This window comes from Chiloscyllium plagiosum, unplaced genomic scaffold (assembly GCF_037043375.1).
Source record: "Chiloscyllium plagiosum isolate Xiang-an unplaced genomic scaffold, Cpla_swu_hap1 HiC_scaffold_15, whole genome shotgun sequence".
Classification (NCBI taxonomy): Eukaryota; Metazoa; Chordata; class Chondrichthyes; order Orectolobiformes; family Hemiscylliidae; genus Chiloscyllium; species Chiloscyllium plagiosum.
Window position 1 is genome coordinate 28265546 of NW_028270153.1, and position 22229 is coordinate 28287774.

Genomic DNA, 22229 nt, shown 5'->3' on the forward strand with positions numbered 1-22229 from the left:
CCCAATCCTCCTCTAATCCTGAGATGCTATTGATCTGATTCAGCAATTGACTAGGTTAAGGTGACTGGCAGAGGCATGTGACTTTGGTTTAACTCTTAATTAGATGCTGACAGAATGTTTGGTATGTGGGATTAATGATGTAACCATGCAAAACCACCTACTAGTTGAAGCCCACCTGACTTTGAACAGGCACTACTACTGACTTTTTAATAATGGAAAATGTGGCAAGTGGATCATATGAATTGCAAGGTATTTCAATGGAAGTGGACACCCTCCCCATTCCAACAGAACTTGGGGAACACTCATTGCATGGCCTCACTCAGGCCAAATTCAGTGGTGGGCTCTAATACTAAGTTCATATAATTACAAGTTGGAATAGTGTTACATTTCCTGGATAGACTTCTGGTCACAGCTGACAAGATCACAGCTGAAAAAGAAAGATCCGATCCTGGAAAAATTGAAACAGCTGATGCTGATGGGGGAAATCACAGGGTGATCAGAACCTAGAGAGCCCAGATCACAGCAGAGTATAAGATATTATTATGGGGAGGAAGAACGATTGTCCTGAGCAAAGGTCACCGTCAGATAATGGCTGAACTCCACCAGGGTCATCTGAGGCTTCCCAAAATGAAGATGTTGGCGAGAAGTTATGTCTGGTGGCCAGGATTGGATGCAGACATAACTTGAAGGGGCAATGTCAAGGGTGTCAACAAGGACAGAAATTACTGTCAGCAGCTTCCTTACATTCATGAGAGTGGCCGGGTAAACCCTAGATTCAGTTGCACATAATATATGCATGTTCTCTTTGGGGCTCAATGTTCTTAGTCATTGCGGGCACCCACTCAAAGTGGCTGGATGTGGGTAGAGTTAATTTGTCAAAAACAGGGATGACAATAGAAAAACTGCACATGTATTTTGTAATACATGAACTCCCAGAAGTGTTAGTCACAGATAATCAGACCCTCAAAATATTTCAAGAACGTAACCTAAACCCTGACTTTTTCTTATTTTAATGGTAGATGTGAAGTAATTGTTCCAAATGTGATGTGACTGGTCAAACTACTCAATGTAATGCAAAACACAATTTATTTAAACATTATAGTTAAAAATAAACAAAGAAAAGAAAGAAGAATTTAGAATAACTTAACAATTGGAAAATTTAAATGAATAATAGATATAGTACCTATTACTAATTAACATAGTACCATCCCATAAACACAACTCTTGGCAAAAAGGCAGATTCAATCATACATTCTTACATGCAGTTCTCCATACCAGGAGGAAAAAAAAATCAAGAGAAATTTCAAAGAGAGTGTAGCAGCGAGGAATCATTCACTGAAGTTTCCAACTTTTCTGAGATGCCAAACAACTTCTGTTGTTACTAAAAAAATCAAAACCCAGAAATCTGGATCTGTGAGAGCTGGCCACACCCATTCAGGCTGCTTCTATTGTTCCAACTTTAAAAAGGCCTTACAAATTTTACTTAAGTTGTCTTCAAGTAGTCAGTTTAGGACCTTTGCCTTACAACATCTTCTCAAAAAAGATGGACAAAATAGCCCTTTAAAGTTTAAAGCAATATCACACCAACAGAGAATTTGAGTATTTCATAAATTCAAATATTATTCACCATATAAGGACAGCTCCACACCATGCATCATCCAATGTTCTGGCAGAAAGAGCAATCCCAACTTTGAAGGCAAGCTTAAAGCCTACAGTTTCAGTAAGATACCAAATTGTCCAAGTTCCTATTTGATTATCGGACCACCCCTCATGCAACTACGGGGATAGCTCCAGCTGAGATGCTTACAGGGAGAAGGTTCCACACCAGGTTAAAACTGATCTTCTCAGATCTGGGAGTGGGAAAGGGTAAAACAGCATCAGAAATGCCGGACACAAGACTCCTCTAAGGTGAGAGAGACAGTTTACTTCAGGTGAAGAAGTTTGTTGTAGGACCTACACGAATGTTCCTGCATGGGTAAGAGGCTGGTCAACGCGAGGTCAGAACCAGTGACATGTAAAGTTCAGATAGGTGCGACCGTTTTGAACAAGATTATGGACCATATTAAAGTTACAAACTTGCAAACTTTCTTACTGTTCGGAACATGTGGATTCTATCTCTCTGTCAATCATTGAGGATATCTCAGAATCAGAGATGGACACAGCAGGAAGAGAATGAATTTCTTCTGAGATGATCTGGGCACAAGAGGCGAGCTACTGGGCATTATACACTGCCATATCAGGGGCAGAATTGAAGGAAACTTATCGGCTGCCCAGGAGGAGCTACAAAAAAGAACAGGCCTATGTCCTTTAGCTCAGAGGGAGAGAGATGTAGTGATTGTAATGAGGTCAGTTAGATTGACCTCATTGAATATGAGTTTCCTGATTAGGCCAGATTAACAGCCTCAATCAGGGAACCCTGGCTGACAGATATAAACAGGAGTATCAAAGGCTCTGAGGGAGTTGGATCAATGTCAAGGACTCTCCACATGTAAACGAAGGGTGACTTGGTGACTGGATACCAACCTCTGTGGAGTTATTTCAATGGGTATCGAGGGCTTGTCCAGTATTTGTTGCCTGACCTTAGTTGCCCTTGAGAAGATGGTGGTGAGCTGCCTTCTTCAAGCCCTGCAGTTCCTGTGCTGCAGGTTGACCCACAACACCCTTAATCTTTTTCCACAGCTGATAAAAATGGGATCTGTCAGAAATGGGACAAGACTTTCAAATACAGATCATAACCATTGTTTTTTGATGGCGAATAGTGTCTTTCCAACTTTTCAATTTCCAATGAAAAATGCAAACTTGTCACAGACAATTAGGTCAAGTCATAATATTCATTTTTAATGACATGTTAATTGCTGCAATTACCAGTGCCTCTCTGTTGCTAAAACTGAATCATTGCAAGTATATGATCACAATTATTTCAGTCTTAATAGGTGATTGAGATTTTAAATGTGACCTGTTAAAATTTTTTTTGTCACTCTTAGTTTAATGCTTTGTTTCCTGCTCTAAAGTAGTGTGGAGGAGCCAGTGTTGGACTGGGGTAGACAAAGTTAAAAATCAACAACAGCAGGTTATAGTCCAACACGTCTATTTGGAAGCACTAGATTTGGAAGCGCTCCGAAAGGTGATGCTTCTGAATACACCTGTTAGATTATAACGTGGTGTTGTGTGATTTTTAACTTTAGTTTTCCTGCCATACCTAATTTGATTTTGAACTTCCTTGTTGACGGAATAAGTGAACAGTGATACTCAGATAACTGAAAGACAATGGGAGAACATTAGAGATGAACTTTGAAAATGATGCCACCGCACAATCACAAGTTATTATTGGGCTGGCAACACTGTGAGGTGGGCCACCATCAGTAGTATGACTATGAACCCAGCAATAATAATCCGTTGGTGGAACTGCAATCCAATTAAGAACAGAAGTCCACCTCCAACAATTGCTCATTCACACAGAGGCTGGAAGCTCAAGTTGCTCATCCAAACAGAGGCTGGGAAACTCATGTTGATTCAACAGAACTATCACTTATCAGTAACGATTGCTGAGGCCAGCAAGTGAAGTAGAGGCTGCCTCCATGGCAGGGGGTCCACAAAACGTCATAAGTTTATTTTAGTGGGCCAGAACCAGATAGGCAGGCACCAAGAATTGGACCGAAGGGTCTATTTCCATGCTGTACATCTCTATGACTCTATGACTCTATGTGAGGGCAGCCATATTACAGTGATTGAGCCTTTACCTTTGCTGGGGCCTCTCTGTGGAATGCATATGCAAGAAACATCTTCCCCTGCTAGAAAATCAACAAGGAATCTCACACATGACAGCCATCCTGTCTAACATGGACAAAATGCCAGCCTGTGTGGAAAATTGGCTTCAGTTGTGCTATGAATTGGCACAATTAACCACTTGACAGATTCCCATGGGGAATTCCTTCTCAGCGCTTATTCCCTCACCAAGTACGATAATAGTTCAAGACGACAACTTAGTAACGTCTTTCCAGGGCATTTAGGGAATGCCTATAAATGCTGACTTGGTTAGCAATGCCCACATCACAAGAACAAATAGTAAAATATATTGCTTGTACTCCAGCCTCTGAAGCAGCCTCTGTTGGGCTGATAGCATTTAACCCTTAGTGTCCCAGAAATTGTGCTGTCAGTTGCCCATTTATGCCTGCAAAAGGGACACAACAAGAACCATTTTTCCTTCTTATCAGTGCAGCTTGGAATGATTTACACAACAGTTGCACCTTTTCTCTCAAATATTTTTCATTCACTGAGTGGTGGCAAATAATTATTTAGTTGCACTATTAATAGCAATAGAATGGTTATCTGACCTTGCTATGACTGACAAGAAATATTATCAATTAACAAATAAGATGTGAAATATTTTAGTCTTTCTTAAGTTTCATATAAGAACATTTCATATAAGAAATGTTTCAGATTTTATATTCATAACTTATGGTTTATTGTAGTCTATTCAGCTCTCGGACTTACAGTTCATAGAAGAGTCAGTAAATTCAACATACCAGCAAGCGAAAAGCAGGAAGTCTTTATTATTAAAATCTAAATCTATTAAAAATCCCTTATGAGCAGTAATTAGAGATTTTTAGATTTAGTAAATGTTCAGTGGCCCCATGATAGCCAGTAATTAGGTATAAGGTTGAATTTGAAATTTCCACCTAATTTCAGTTACAGATGGGAACAGAAGGTAGAGGAGAGACCAGGGTCAGTGATAATAATGTGGTTTCTTAATAGGATAGGAGTCATTTTCAAAATGAATAATATAGATTATTGATAATGGACACTTAACTTCGTAATGCTGCGTTCCTTTATTCTTCATTGTTCCCTCCCCATTATGGTCAGTCATTCAGCTGCTTTGTGCCTGTTATCTGCAACACTATTTGATTTTGCCTTCAGTTTTTAAAACGCAATCTTCTAATCATATGCTGGACGTTCACTGTTCCTTGTTCATAAACAGCTTGAGACAAATTTCTTATCTGAGAAAAGTAAAAAACAAATAATTTTTGCAGCACCATCAACAGCCTCTTCTCTTGACCACTTGAGACGTGGCAGTAGGTCATTTGTAACAGTCTTAGTAAAGTATTGAATATATGACACATTGGGAGATAAATTCGGATTCCTAGGTGAAAAGTGAGAGTTTTTTTAAAAGTTGACTGTAATGAGAGTATAATAACTTGATTGTGTTTGCTTTCTGTCTCCTGATTAATTTTGCTTTCTATTGATAGCCCCCTCAATGCCATTGTATGATACAGATGCGCCTCTGAATGAGTCGGACACAACTATCACAGTCCTGTTGAAGCCAGCTCTATCAAGAGGAGCTCCAATCAGGTAGAATAATCTAAGAAAATTATATTAGTTCTGAGAAGCAAATTTTGAACACAAGAATTTAAATCATTCTGATTCTTACTGAGAAAAGAGCAGGAGTAGGCCATCTTGACCATTGAATTTACTCCACCATTCAATAACTTAATGGCTGATCTGACCATGGCCTTACCTTAATTTTAGGCTATGCACCATTTGAATTTTGTTTTGGGTCTCTGCTTGTTTCATAAAAATATAGTTAAATGGGAAATTCGTATAAACTAATATATTTTACTCAATCAATTTTATCTGAATGTACACGTAGCAGTGAAATTTTAGATGCATTGTTAAAACTTTATTGAAGAATTTGTTTCGTCTGACTAATACCAAACTTGACTTCTCTGGAACAATTTGCACTGGGGATATAAGTATATTGGCATCCTAATAGTGCTCAAAAATTGTGATTTTGATGTGATTTTGATGTTTTTGTGTAAAGTTCAATATATACACCCCCTCTAAAAATGTCTAATGAATACTAAATTAAGTGCTTTGCAAATTTAATTATATTACAAAAATGGTTCATTTATTGAATTAAAATGCACTTGACATTAACAAAGCACTAGTAGAATTCTACATCAAGGATACAATTAATGAGTTATAAGTGTGCTTCCCACAAAATCATGTTTCCAAAGTATCTCGGTGAACACATAAACACAGCTGTTAGCTGGAATAACAAATCTTACTTGGAATTCTGCAAATGGCTTATGCAAAGTAACAAAAATATTTGTGTTTTTTTAACCTACCGGTTTGGTTAGGCATCATGTTGGTCCAAAATGAGGATGCTTTACACATTTATAATATGGATAATATTTTTTGTTAAAGGTTTGTGTTATCAAATTTAACTTCACGGCCAAATATATGAGCTGTTTGCGGTTGTGAGCTTCATTTGCATTGCAGCTGTTATGCTTGAGTGATGTAGTTCACTGGTAATATCTGCCTGGGAATCCCAAAGAAATCCCTTTTATATACAGTTTTCATTAAGAACATTGAAGGACAGTTCAACCAAGATGGAGCAAAAGAGAGTGAAACAGCTGTATCCTCTGAGATGTGACTAACTACCCCACAAGATACAACTATAGGCCACTTAGATTTTTTGAACATCTCTGTGTTCAGATTTACTCACATTTGCTTCATCAAAGAGCTAATAAGTGGACAATGCAACTTCCACATGAACATCTACAAGCAAGATGATCTGCCTGGGACAATGGAAATAGTGACTACACCGACCTTTAGCACCATTGGCTTATTGTGAACAGTTATCTGTAAAATAGGATGTTTCTTTTAAATCACAAATAGCATATTAGAAGATTCAATATGGCAACAGAGCAGTAGTTTAACAGTTGAGCTTTATGACATTGACAAATTATCCAAAGAACAGAGTGCAAAAGCTCATGTTATTGTAAATTCCTGATATTAACTTTCTCAACATTTTTGTTCGACGGGCGTACCACTCACTTCGTTTTCAGATGGTGTGAGATACCAAATTAAGATGCTTTGATTTGCTGTAAATTATAAGATTACAGTCACCTTGAGGAGTTCTGATTTGGAGATGTCAGTGTTGGATTCCAGCGTACAAAGTTAAAAATCACACAACACCAGGTTATAGTCTAACAGGTTTATTGGAAGTATTAGCTTTCGGAACACTGCTTCTTCATCAGATGGTTGTGCTAAGGAGTTCTGACATCTTAGAGTCCTTTGAAGTATTTAGTTTAATTAATAGAAGGCTACAGGTGACAATGCCTTTGTATCCATCTTTCAAAATTTGCAACAGCAGCTAAGGAATACTGTAATGAGACACCTGCTGCTGCAGAGTGATCATTGAGGGAACTGTTGGGGTTTAAAAAGAATACTTACATTGCCTTAAGAAATCACCAATACTTTGCAATATGTTGCAATATGTTCCAGATCGCATATTTTGCAAGTTGAAATGGCTGTAGCCTGTGCAATTTTGATATTTGAAAAGTCTGGGCAGTAAGCTTCATCCTGGGAGACTGTCATAGCTGGGCATTGTGTGACGAATCAAAAGGACAGCTGCAATGAGAACTCCTCAGTGAGAGTTGCAAGGGCCATCAAATCTTCTTGTTAATGTGTTCTCATCTATTCAGAGCAGGCAGTCTTCATCACCATTGATGTAATGTATTCACCATAACATTGAAATAAGTGACACATTTTTCAGTCTAATGCATATTTTACAACACAAGACAAGATCATATTGCGCAACTCTGTAAGACTATGCCAGCTGTAAAACCATACTTTACATGAATAACAAAGCATGACTCAGTCTGTTTCCTTCTTTAATCACCTGAATGCCATCACTGACATTTGAAAGTCAGAGCAGTAACTTAGTTGGGAAAAACAAGCAAAAGAACTGCGGAGGCCGGAAATACAAATCATAAACAGAAATTGCTGGGAACACTCAGCAGGCCTGGCAGAATCAATGGGGAGCAATCATAGTTAATGTTTCAGGGCCACTGACCTTTCTTCTGAACTGGAGAAAAGGCATTGATCAATCTCAGTCCTGAAGATTGGCGACAGTCAGTTAGACGCTTCGTGCAAGGGTTCTGTGGTCTTACAGTGCCAGTCCTGGGATTACAATGTCAGTTGGAGGTCTATCAGCAATCAGGTGGGGGTGGAGGGGGGTTGCAGTTTGTCTTTTTTTTAATGCACTCATGGAAGATACCTTCATTGGCTACACCAGCATTTATTGCCCATCCCTACCTGCCATTACAAGGTAGTGGTGAGCTGTAAGTAGACCCACGATGCCCTTATGTAGGGAATTTCAACATTTTGACAGTGAAGGAAGGCAATATATTTTCAAATATATTTCAAATATATTTCAATATATTTTCAGTCCTCAGCAGAGGTCTCACCTTCGTTCCCACACGTTCTCAAACTCCAGCATCTGCAGACCTCACTTTCTCCTCCAATATATTTTCAAGTCAGGATGGTGAGTGACTTGGACAGGAATCTGTAGATGGTGGTGTTACCATGTATCTGCTGCCCTTACCCTTCTAGGTAGAAGTGAATGTAGGTTTGGAAGGTGCTATCTAAGAATCTGTGGTGAATTTTTTGTAGATTATACACGCTGCTGCTACTGAGCATTGGTGGTGGAGGCAGGTGAATGCTTGATGCCAATCAAGTGGACTGTTTTGTCCTGGATGGTGGCAAACTTCTTGAATGTTTTTGGAGCTGCACCCATCCAAGCAACTGGGGAACATTCCATTACGAGGTGAAAGTAAGGACTGCAGATCCTGGAGATCAGAGTCTAGATTAGGATGGTATTGGAAAAGCACAGCAGGTCAGGCAGCATCCGAGAAGCAGGAACATCGACGTTTCGGGCAGGACCCCTTCATCAGGTATGAGACTTGGATCCTCCGGGGTGGAGAAATAAATGGGAGGGGGGGTGGGGCTGAGGAGAAGGTAGCTAAGAGTGCAGTAGGTGGATGGAGGTAGGGGTAAAGGCGATAGGTCGGAGAGGAAGGTGGAGCAGATAGGTGGGAAGGAAGATTGGCAGGTCAGACAGGTCATGAGGATGGTGCTGAGCTGGCAGGTTGGAGCTGGGTAAGGTGGGGGGAGGGGAAATGAGGAAACTGGTGAAGTCCACATTGATGCACTGGGGTTGAAGTGTTCCGAGGCAGAAGATGAGGCGTGCTTCCTCCTAGCGCCAGGCGGTGAGGGAAAGGCAATGGAGGAGGCCCAGCACCAATCAACCCCACCCCCCTGTGGCCAAACATTTCAACCCCGCCTCCTACTCTGCTGAGGACATGCAGGTCCTGGGCCTCCTTCACCGCCGCTCCCTCACTGCCCAGCGCCTGGAGGAAGAACACCTCATCTTCCGCCTCGGAACCCTTCAACCCGAGTGCATCAATGTGGACTTCACCAGTTTCCCCATTTCCCCACCACCACTTTACCCCAGCTCCAACCTGCCAGCTCAGCACCATCCTCATGACCTGTCCTACCTGCCAATCTTCCTTCCCACCTATCCCCTTCATCCCCACGGGGCTTTTTCCCAAAACATCGATTTTCCTGCTCCTCAGATGCTGCCTGACCTGCTGTGCTTTTCCAGCACCACTCTAATCTTGACTCTGATCTCCAGCATCTGCAGTCCTCATCTTCGCCTACCTTCATCCCACCTCTATCCACCTATTGCATTCTTAGCTACCTTCTCCCCAGCCCTACACCCCTCCCATTTATCTCTCCACCCCAGAGGGTTCCAGCCTCATTCCTGATGAAGGGCTCCTGCCCAAAACGTCGATTTTCCTGCTCCTCGGATGCTGCCTAAACTGCTGTGCTTTTCCAGAGCCACTCTAATCTTGACAACATTCCATCACTCTCCTGACTTGTGCCTTGTAGAAAATGGAAAGGCTTTGGGAAATCAGGAGGGGAGACAATGGTGTAGGGGTAATATCATTCGACTCTTAACCTAGAGGCGCAGGTAATGTTCTGGGGACCCAAGTTTGAATCCTACCATGGGAGATGGTGGAATTTGAATTCAATAAATATCTGGAATCAAGTGTCTGTGGTAACCAGGAATCCATTGTCAATTGTTGGAAAAAACCATCTGGTTCACTAATGTCCTTTAGGGAAGGAAACTGCTATCCTTACCTAGTCTGGCCTCCATGTGACTCCAGTCCCACAGCAATATGGTTGACTCTTAACTGCCTGCTGGGATGGGCAATAAATGCTGGTTATCCAGCGATACCCTCATCCCATGCATGAGTTCGAAAAAAAGGTGAGTTACTTGCAGAAGGATTCCAATTCTGAATTTCTGCTATTGTAGCCACAATATGTATATGGTGAGTACAGTTGAGTTTCTGGTCAATGGTAACCCTCAGGATGTTGGTACTGGGGGAATTCAGTGATGGTAACATCTGCGCAGGTCAGGCACAGATGTCAAGGCTAGTGATTAGATTGTCTCTTATTGGAGATTGTCATTTCCTGGCAGTTGTGTGATGCGAATGTGACTGGCCACTTGTCAGCCCAAACCTGACATTGTCCATGTCTTGCTGCATTTAGACATGGACTGGTTCAGTGTCTGAGGACTTGTGAATAGTGTTGCACAATCATTGGCGAATATCCCCACTTCTGACCTTATGATGGAGGGAAGGTTATTGACGAAGCAGCGAATGATGGTTGGACCTAGGAAACTACCCCGAGGGACTCCTGCAGAGATGTCTTGAAGAACAGACACTTCAGTCCAACTCATCCATGCTGACCAGATATTCTAAATTAATCTAGTCCCATTTGCTAGCACTTGGCCCATATCCCTCTAAACCCTTCCTATTCATGTACCCAACCAGATACCTTTTAAATGTTGTACCTGTCCCAACCTCCATCACTTCCTCTGGCAGCTTATTCCATACATGCATCTCCCTCTGTGTGAAAATGTTGCCCCATTTGAATTGCAACTCTGCAATAAACGTGAAAGGTGTCTGTCAGTGCACAGAGTGGATGGATGGCATTTGTTTTGGTTTGCCTGTGAGGGAGGAGAACATTTGTGAGCAATGCGAACCCTTTCACGTAGGTATTGACTCAACCAGACATTCATAAATGTGCACCTCACGCATTGACTAGTCATACAGATTAGAAATCCTGACCACAAGCAATCTTGACCATATTAGTGGTCATGACAAATTATCCCAATAAATTCAGCGAGGCAGAAGTGATCACAGGTGACCTTTACATTGTTTTTTGTCGTTGACAATTCACAAACATATTCCAAAAGCTTGCATGAAGGTACAAAGCTGCTTTCCTTTCTCATGGAACTGCAAATATGTGACAACATGGACTTTTATATAAATGTCATACTGATTTGATGATTTGGGGTTGTAGAGGGAGCAAACAATGTTCCAGTAATTCTATTGCATTTATAATTTTCTTGAGTATTTATGTGAAATGGCTTGTGTTGCATTCATCTGAATGAGGTCAAATACATTAGAGTTCCAAAGAGAGACATCCATGGCCTTCCTTGTTGGAGGCCTCCATGTCTGACTGTATCAATAAAGTTTCATTTGCCTTAGTTTTTTACTTGATACTGGCAATCAGGTGCAAGTTATATAGCAAAGTTGACATTGTTACAAAGACTCTGAGGAGAATGCAAATAGCATGTCTGTCCTATATGAGATCAGAAAATGCTCTGTCTTTCTCTACCCAAGTCTTTAAGACATCATCACACTGGTTGGAGATTATTTCCATCTCCCGCAGTAACCCATCCATAAGCATGTGTTGCTGGAAAAGCGCAGCAGGTCAGGCAGCATCCAAGGAACAGGAGAATCGCCGATTCGGGCATAAGCCCTTCTTCAGGAACATTTGTGAGCAATGCGAACCCTTTCACGTAGGTATTGACTCAACTAGACATTCATAAATGTGCACCTCATGCATTGACTAGTCATACAGATTAGAAATCCTGACCATAAGCAATCTTGACCATATTAGTGGTCATGACAAATTATCCCAATAAATTCAGCGAGGCAGAATCCTGAAGAAGGGCTTATGCCCGAAACGTCGATTCTCCTGTTCATTGGATGCTGCCTGACCTGCTGCGCTTTTCCAGCAACACATTTTCAGCTCTGATCTCCAGCATCTGCAGTCCTCACTTTCGCCATCCATAAGCATGACCTTAAAAGGAAAATGTGGGTGCTAAACAGTTGGATATGCCCTTCAGAAGTGCATATCAGTATTCTCCAGAATAATAGAAAAGGAAGATGTGCAGATGATGAAAAGAAAAGTCTGAAAACGAAGCATTGTTATTTCAAGATACTATCTATTATTTCTCTGGGTGGTACTGGCTTGCATTGTTTGACTCACATTTTTTCTTCTTGTGCAAATAAAGAAGATCTGCGGGGAATGCAGCAAGATTGACATAATTTCTGTACAGGTATGATCCAGGAAAGTGAGGCAAGAGAAGGGGATTTGAAAATATAATTACTTAAATATTTGAAAATCAAAGTCAAGCACTAAATTACCAAGCAATTGCAATACCAGTCAGCACATACTAGCCATAGTTATAATTTCAATAGTACAACCCTCAGGAAAATTAATTTTTAAAATGCTTCTCTTAGTCACTTCAAAGATTAGATTCAATTCCCTGTAGTATGGAAACAGGCCCTTCAGCCCAACAAGTCCACAACGACCCTCCAAAGAGCATCCCACCCAGACCCATTCCCCTACTCTATATTTACCCCTGACTAATGCACTTAACACTAGGGAAATTTAGCACAGCCAATTCACCTGACCTGCACATCTTTGGATTGTGGGAGGAAACTCACGCAGACACATGGAGAATGTGCAAACCCCATACAGTCACCTGAGGTAGGAATCGACCCAGGTCCCTGGTGCTAGGAGGCAGCAGTGCTAACCACTGAGCCACCATGCCACCCTAACTGCACCATATTTCCCTCTGAGATGTATTTTCATTCCTAACAATTCATGATTTTATGAATGTGTAATAAAACTCTGTGCAAAAGTATTTCTCAACCTAACTATGCTGTTTCAGTACAAACTAAGTGCATAACCACTGACATCTACAAATGAAACATCCTGTAAAATGGAGAGATAGGACAAAATGAATTGCAGCAGTTTTTGATTTCCTAAAGTTGTCAAACTACAACTGAAGAATGGAGACTCAGAGATTTACTTCAATATTCCCAGCCTGAAATTACTTACCTGTAATGGAAATTGCCATGTGGTGCTACTGTATTATAATCAAAATTTTTGTTTGTCCATTATTTGTACAAGATAGCACAGAGATAGCTGGTATGTAGTGGTTTCCTGTCCTCACAGATGGTGGCCTGTTTTGTTTTTTCAAAATGGCTATGCAACAATCTGACTACAGCATAAAGGCTGGTTGAGCATGAAGGGTAATTTGTGATCCCAAGGAAGCAATGGTATATGATTTTCACATGAGTAATTTTATCATCTGACAACTGCATGATATTTACAATAAGATCTTATTATAGTTAGAAGTTGTTACAATATCACCTGCAACAATTTTGTTTGGCATCTTGGTATTTAAACACTTGTAAAAACTTGGCCTTTTGAAGTAAAATAATTCCCTCCACAGAAATGATTACTATATTGAAAATCAGACTATATTTTGTGGTGAACAATGCAGCAAGGGTTTTGTTTCTGACTTGGAAGAAAATTGTCCGTAAAGATTTTGATATGTGTTTTTTTTCCCTTTCCCAGTGGTGGTTTCAGTCTGATGCCAAGTCAAGGGGATTTCTTGGCGCACAGCAGCAGTAATGCCATCAAGTGCATATGTGACTGATCAAATTGAATTATTCACACACACTGCATACGAGGAACCACTTGAAACCTTTCACTTTTAACTTAACTTTTCAGATCGCAAAATAATTTTAATATAAATGTATTAAGACAGAAGCTAAAATTCCAACAAACAGATATTAAAGACAAGATATACAAGAAATTTAACTTCACAAAAATATAATATTAGCTTTTACTACAACCTGACAGGGTTTTCAGCAGTAATTATCAAGTTTATGTACTATTAAAAGTCCAGTTGTACTTCATTTAACAAAGGATAACTTTTATGAGACTTTTTGCAGCGACACTAACACTGTAGGAGAGGAATATCCCTCATGGTTTCAATTGCACTTTTTTGATTTACTAAAGTACACCTGTGATGACTCTACTACTTTAAGAGGCGTGTTTTGTCCTTTTTTTAATGAAGAAAGGTTGAAACAGAGGTACAGAGCAGTCTGCTCAAAGCCAATTAAGCAAACAGCTTGTGAGGCCTTAGAGTTTTTTTTATCAAAATTGGAGCAATAGAAGCAGCCTGAATGGGTGGGGTCGAGCTCCCACAGAACCAAAACTAGTTTTAGTTTTCAGCAGTTGCTGGGGTTTTGAAGCTAGATGTGGAAGCTCTTATTCTTCTCTCTATTATAGCTAAAAGCTGGAGTTCTTTTCCTATTCCTATAATTGCATGTGAGACAATCTATTTTATTGAATTTGCCTTTGCCAAGGGTGTATTTATGGGATGTTACCATATTAGAGCAGTTATAGAATCATAGAGATGTACAACAGGGAAACAGATCCTTCGGTCCAACCCTTCCATGCCAACCAGATATCCCAACCCAATCTAGTCCCACCTGCCAGCACCCGGCCCATATCCCTCCAAGCCCTTCCTATTCATATACCCATCCAGATGCCTTTTAAATGTTGCAATTGTACCAGCCTCCACCACTTCCTCTCGCAGCTTGTTCCATACATGCACCAACCTCTGCATGAAAAGGTTGACCATTAGGTCTCTTTTATGTCTTTCTCCTCTCACCCTAAACCTATGCCCTCTAATTCTGGACTCACCCATCCCAGGAAAAAAGACCTTGTCTATTTACCCTGTCCATGCCTTTCATGATTTGATAAACCTCTGTAAGGTCACCTTTCAGCCTCCGACGCTCCAGGGAAAACAGCCTCAGCATACTTAACCTCTCCCTATAGCTCAAACCCTCCAACCCTGGCTACACCCTTGTAAATCTTTTCAGAACCCTTTGAAGTTTCACAAAATCTTTCTGATAGGAAGGAGATCAGAATTGCATGCAATATTCCAAAAGTGGCCTGACTAACGTCCTGTAGAGCCGCATCATGACCTAGTAACAGTTTATAAAAATTTTGTTTTGCATTTCGATAATGTTACAGTTAAGCCAATTCTTTGATTTTTAATTTTTATTTTAACTGTAGTGTAAAAATAAAGTGTGTTGCTCAGGTGCATAGTTTAACCAATCGAATTGCATCTGGAATGTAGTGCCTTACACTTAGCTTTAAAATAAGAAAAAGTCAGGGTCTACACTATTTTCTTCATATATTTTGAGGGTGTCTGGTCTGATCCGTAACACACCTTATGGAGGAGCTCATGTGTATTGAGAGCAGCTTCTGAATTTTTCTGTTATTGTACTGCAAGCCTGAAGTTTCAATGGAGTCATAGCAATATCTGGGCCACCATGCAGCTGCCAAATGTCAGTGGAATTATTATTTTCCCTCTGTATTTATCACACCTTCACATTGCATTTTTTCAAATATTTATGCATTAGTTAGATTTCAGCTGAGAACGCAGATGATTCTAAAATAACTCTACCACATCACATTGAGACATACAAGTGAATTAGATTTTAAAACATTGCTGTGAAAACATTGCATGTCAATCCAAGAATTGATTGCTGGTTTGTTAATAGTTACACATTTGATGCATTGCAGAGCACCCCTTAGATTTCTTAGCAGACACCTTAAGTTGTTTAAAATAATTTAAAGTAGTCCTGTCCCAGCTTTGTTCCATTGATGGAAGTGTGAGTCAAATGTTTTGAATTTAAGGACTATTCCAGCATTTTAACACATTCCAAGCCAATTACTTCTGTATTAAGAGAATGTTGAATTGGTGGAAGTAGTGTTTCTGTCATGAGTTTTAAAGCTAAAAAATGATCTGTCTCTTGGCTAAAAATCCATTGGACAATGCCGCATATATGCGTTCAGGTAAATAAGCATCAGCAGGTTTTATCAAATATTACACTGCACATGACAGAGAGTAGGAGAAAACCCAAGATATTCATGTTCAGATTTTCTCGTATCCTGACTCCTGATATCATCATGGCATCACTGACGCCATGTTCCTAAGTATCATGGTATCCCATTGTACTACACCTCCCCAAAGTCTTTCACTGTACCCCTTTTTCACCATTCATATTTAACCAGATTATTTGCCTCTTTAGATCTACATACTTTCCATCTATCCCCAGTTCCTATGTCTTGTCCAGTCAAAGCTTAAACTTCTAATCATATTCTCATTTTTGAGCACAAGTGGGATGGACAATCTCTACGTGGTTCTCCTGTGAAGGGAAAACTTTGACAGATTAAGGTTTGGACATGTAATGATCATCTGAATGGCATTAATTCCTTACTCTGATCTTGAGTGTAGTTTGGAGTGGCAACATCTCTGCATCCATGGTAAGAATTGCTCATATGTTAGCCGGTGCGACTGCCACATATAATTCGTCTGGAGCCTGCACTTCAATGTGGCACAATTACTGAAATGTCAGAAAGAAATGAACATAGCAAGTGGTAGAACATCCATGTATCCTTGGGAGTCCTTCTTCAGATTTATCACAAGTAGATGTTCCAGGATTCCATCATCGGAAATGGTTTCTCTTCGAGGCTCTTGAGCAACACATTGATTTGCAGATTTGATGGAAAATTGAGCAATTGCAAAATGTTCACAATCTGTCATTTCCCTGCAGTTCATAATCTCACCCAAAAAGTTGGTTAGGCCACATGTTGAGAGCTTAAATCCTCTGTTTTTCTCTTTTTTTTCCTAATTCTTTCTTCAAAAGTTTATCTTTTATATTAACAATGGGTTGCTCTACCAGGATAGTCTCCTGCAAACTTAAATTGACCTGAAGATCCAGTAGATTGCCTACAGAGCTCATCACTCACCTGCAGCATTTCCCATACCTCCTTTGTCTGTCTGACTGATCCCGGATCAGCTGTGACCTTTTCCATGCATTTACTATGGGCTATCTGGCTTCAGAGCTCCTCTTCCAGCTGTGGGCCTTTCCCCTAAGAACTGTTGTCTGATTGCCTCCTGGGTCCATGATATCAGACTGGCCTCAAAATCTGCCAACTGCTTGCCAACTCTTCAAGATATTCCCTGCCACCTCCTGCTATTTTTCTGGGTATAGTCACTGCTTACCACCCCACATTAAGATTGAACAGGCACTCAAATGTAATGTGATAATGATCTATATGATGATGTGCCAGTGACATAAACGTGGTATCCTGCAGTATGAGAAAAGAGAAGACAAAGTCTCAACCAGAGAGATTTACCTACTTTAAGTATGGCATCTATTACAATATAAAGACAGGTGTTCTGCAGCAACCCATCAATCAGATTATGGCTACTATTAGATAGAGAAAGGCCTGAAGAGACATCTAAATATCTAAAGATGGAACCAACTGACAAACATCAGGTAAGTGAACATCACATGCTTTACTAAATGTTATCTGGTACATTAGTGAGGGTAAGAGAGGGCATATCTGAGATTCTAGACACTTATGTCTAGGTTGCATCTTGCCCTGACAACATCATGACATCACCTGATGACAGCCCAATAGTTATCACTTCTGCAGAAAGGTGTGGTACTGTGTGTTCTGGCCAATGGTGTTTCCTGAATCAAACACCAGCAAGATAAAAGAGAGAAGCTGATTCGTTATCTCCTTTATTTGTCTGAGTCGGCTTTGCATGAATTGATTGCTGAAGCTGACTATGGAGTCCTTCTTATTGAAGGGCTTATGCCCGAAACATCAATTCTCCTGCTTCTTGCAAGCTGCCTGACCTGCTGTGCTTTTCCAGCACCACACTCTTGAATCTGATCTCAAGCATCTGCAGTCCTCACTTTCTCCTATGGAGCAACTGTGAATAATTTCCAGAAAAGTAATGTCACACAGCTTGATTGAACTGAGTTGCTTGTGAGACCATCTTGGGGAGCAGTTTAGAGCCAACAACATTGTTGCAGGGCTGGATTCACATGTAAACCAGACCAAGGAAGAGTGACAAGCTTCCATAAGCATCATCAATCAACTTGTTGGATTTTTAATGCTACTTATTTCTGCAAAGATACAGTAGCAGATTGTAAGTGCTGTATGAGCATTAATACCCTTTTCTCCTAGTCCTATGTTACCCACAAAGGCATCATTGAACATAGGAGAATTTTCCATTATACTCCAGTCTGACAGAGACACAAACATGAGTGCTCCTTTATACCCTTGGAGACATTTACCTAGGTGTGTGTGATTTGGGGCAGTTCACAGATATCTGTCTGAAATTTGTAAGGACCATGTGAGTTGGCAACATTGCCTCTGACCAGCATTTTCACCCAACACATAGTTCACATGCATAATGCTGTGATTGCAAATGATGTGAAGTTGCATACTGCAGGTGCATGACAGCTACAATTGTCTATTGAAGGGTCTCCTGTTGCACATTAGTACAGCCAGCATCCATTGATACTGGATCTACCCAATTAGGCATGGTCACAAGCATTCTGCTTTCTCAAGTCACTTTTTAGTGATTGATAAATCATGGAAGGCAGTACAGATTACACTGGACAAAAAGTACCAGGCTTATCAGTTATAGGCAACATGATGTTGTGCAGCGAAGGTCACGTCTTACCAATTTAATAGAATTCTTTGAGGAAGTAACAAATTGACTGATGAGGGAATGACTGTAGATTACATGGACTTCAGTAAGGCGTTTGATAAGGTTCCCCATTGTAGGCTGAACTCACATGGGATCCAAGGTGTAGTGGCTAGATGGATAAAGAACTGGCTGGGCAGCAGGAGACAGAGAGTAGTCGTGGAAGGGAGTTTCTCAAAATGGAGAACTGTGACCAGTGCTGTTCCACAGGGATCTGTGTTGGGACTGTTTGTTGTTTGTGATATATATAAATGATCTGGGGGAAGGTAGGGTGGTCTGATTAGCAAGTTTGCAGATTATACTAAGATTGGTGGAGCAGCAGATAGTGAAGGGGACTGTCAGAGAATACAGCAGACATAGATTGGAGAGTTGGGCAGAGAAATGGCAGATGGAGTTCAACCCGGGCAAATGCGAGATGATACATTTTGGAAGATCCAATTCAACAGCAAACTATACAGTAAATGGAAAAACCTTGGGGAAAATTGATGTACAGAGACATCTGGGTGTTCAGGTTCATTGTTCCCTGAAGGTGGCAATGTAAGTTGATAGAGTGGTCAAGAAGGCATACAGCATGCTTTCCTTAATTGGATGGATCATGTTCCGGTTATATAGGAGTTTGGTTCGGCAACATTTGGAATACAGCGTACAGTTCTGTCGTCACATTACCAAAAGGATGTGGGTGCTTTGGAGAGGGTGCAGAGGAGTTTCACCATTATGTTGCCTGGTACAGAGGACACTAGCTATGAAGAGAGGTTGAGAAGATTAGGATTATTTTGATTAGAAAGACAGAGGTTCGGGAGGAGACTTCATTTTGGTCTACAAAATCATGAGAGATATAGACAGGGCGGATAGCAAGAAGCTTTTTCCCAGAGTGGGGGTCTCAATTACTAGGGGCCACTAGTGAGAGGGGAAAAGTTTAAGGTAGATATGTGTGGAAAGTTCCTAATGCGAATGGTGATGGGTACCTGAAATGTGTTGCTAGCGGAGGTGGTAGTGGTGGGCATGATACCTTCATTTAAGATGTATTCTGGACAGATCCATCAATAGGTGAGGAGCGGAGGGATACAAATCCTTAGAAAATAGGTTTAGATAGAGGATTTGGATTGGTGCAGCTTTGGAGGGCCGAAGGGCCTGTTCCTACTGCCGTAATTTTCTTTGTTCTTTGTTATTTTTTCAAGCATAGTCATGCTGATTCCATTGATGTACAGGACAGTGTGATGTTGAGGTAACTGTTCTTTTCTTGAAATTTCCTATATTCCTCTTGAAGAGAGAAACTATTTATTTCTAATGCTAGTCAGGTCTCTTTCAAATAGCCTAAAAGTTTTCAGTCTCTGGGTTTTCTAAACCAAAAGCAGTCTTTGATTTTCCTGAACCAAAAACAAGTTAACCTGTTGTAAACCACCACAATAAAAAGTGTTCCATCACCTGATCTCTGACATATATTGGGTTAGATCCCTATTCTAGAATGACTGTCTGACATGGTTATTATTTTTCTGAAAAGAAAATCCTTTATTAAAGTAACCAACCTATATGCCACAACTTAATATCCCAACTCTAAAAGTGATATCAATATGTTATAAATCACGAGCCTGTCATTCCAACAGTAACATATTACCTGACACCAAGAAGTCCTAACAAAACTCATATCAAAGCAGTTTGGAGAAGACTTTATAATAGAAGTTTGAATGATTATTATCTTATGATTCCCTGTAGGAAATTACAAATTTAAATGTGTGACTAATAGAAACTTAACCAGATTTTTGATAAAATTGATAATCATTCATTCAAAGGCTGTCATCAGCCAATAACCTCTGAGTCTGGCACCTTACTTGCCTTTGAAATTTATCTTCCAATGTTAGCTCAGGGTAAAAAGGAACATAGTTGGCTTAGATAAGAAGTCCAACATTGAATTAATAGATCTGATTCAAAATCCATTAAAGTACTGTAATTGGAAAATTAAGAACTGGAACTAATATATCCCCTCAAGTTTCCTTTCATTGAGTTAATGTGTTTGATAAAACATCCATTAATTTAATTTGATTTTGAAAATTAATAATTGACTGGAACATACGCCTACCGTCTTAACCCACTCTGACCTATATATGATTTTTGTCGCACATCAATATGGTTGAATTTTAACTATCCCTCAAACAGTCTTTCAAAGCCATTCAGGAATAAAGCCAATGGAGCACGAGGCTGAACTCTCAGCATTAATTCAGCAGATGACGAAAAAATACCCAGCCCAGTTAATCGTCTAAAATCTTCCACACTACCAAATGTGATCTGGATCAAATTTGTGACAGCTATTCCACATTCCAGTTGAATACCAGCCTGATGTAACTAAACTCTCAGAATCAAACGCATTATGCAACATCCCAGACTCCCGTTTCATCCATGTGTCTTATCTGACCGAGCTGCAAGACAGACCAAACACTCATATGAAATTGGTGCTGCAAGTCTCACGTTAATTTTACACCCCATGAAATCTCATGGTTTAAGCAAAACATGGACATAGTAGTTAACACGTGCCACAGAGCATTAGCTGATAAATCAATCTGTCTGCACAGTGAACATTACGCAGTAAGCGTTGGCACTACTGTACGCCATTACAGACTGCAATCTGATGGCCCATCATACCCCTCATCTCTCCACCACTTCAAGCTAAGTAATCAATCTTAATTTAATGAAGAATGGAGGAGAACATGCAAGTGATAACACCCAGTGAACCTGAAAACAAAGTGTCCTGACTTGTGAGTTTATAGTACAGGGTTATATGGATGGTAGACATTGAAAGCAGTTTACAGAAAATGTAGTTAAGCAATCCCAGAAACAACATAGCAGCTCCAAGTTTGACATTCCTACAATATCCATTTATGAATGAAGGTGTATAATTTGGCTATTAGTGTGAGGAGAAGGATCCATGAAAACTTCTTTCCACAGTGTTGGGGAGCTCACCATATGAGCAAGACAGGACTTAATGATCTACAGTCATCTGCAGCTAATACTAACAAATGGGCAATTGGCTTCCATTGTCACAGATACCAGTTTACAAACAACATGATTAATTCTACATGGTGTCAAGCAATGACTTGATGTTGTGGCCACAGCAAAAGCTAGCTGTGAGGCTTAAGAACTGCGTTCCAGTCCTAGCTATGTCCCTTGCCAAGTTATTCCAGCATAGCTATAATGCTACCATTTATCTTAATGTCTGATATATTGCCTAAGGATGTCCTGTCCATAACTAGTTGATAAAATCAAACCCATCCAATTACCAATGTTGTAACCCATTCCCAATCATCATTAAAGTCCTGTAAAGTTCAATCAATAATTACCACTTTACTAATGCTCAGTTTAGGTTCTGACAAATTGCCTAGACCTGTGCTCAAATAGGGACATGGAAACTGCCTTCCAAAGATCAAATGATAATAATCAGGGCAATATTCCTGGCAATAACCAAGACACAAAGTAAACCCGAGTAAAACTTGTGTTGATAGAGATTATCAGAAAACTGTCCCATGGCTAGAACTATACCCAGCAGAAGGAAATGGTTGTGGCATTAAATACCAGTCATCTCAGTCCCAGAGCATTGCTTCTAGAGTTTCTCAAGGCATTGCCTGATATCCAAACATTTTCAGTTGCTTCAAGA

The 22229-nt window shown here is 40.2% G+C and overlaps 1 protein-coding gene across 7 annotated transcripts in view; it reads left to right on the plus strand.

Moving 5' to 3' along the window:
* Positions 1 to 22229, plus strand: part of ptprt (protein tyrosine phosphatase receptor type T) — a 1424809-nt gene that overhangs the window by 935883 nt on the left and 466697 nt on the right. For all 7 annotated transcript variants that reach the window (XM_043710562.2, XM_043710557.2, XM_043710558.2 and 4 more), the window contains one exon: positions 5247 to 5349. In XM_043710562.2, the coding sequence (XP_043566497.1) occupies positions 5247 to 5349 (103 nt within the window). The remainder of the gene's footprint in view (positions 1 to 5246; positions 5350 to 22229) is intronic.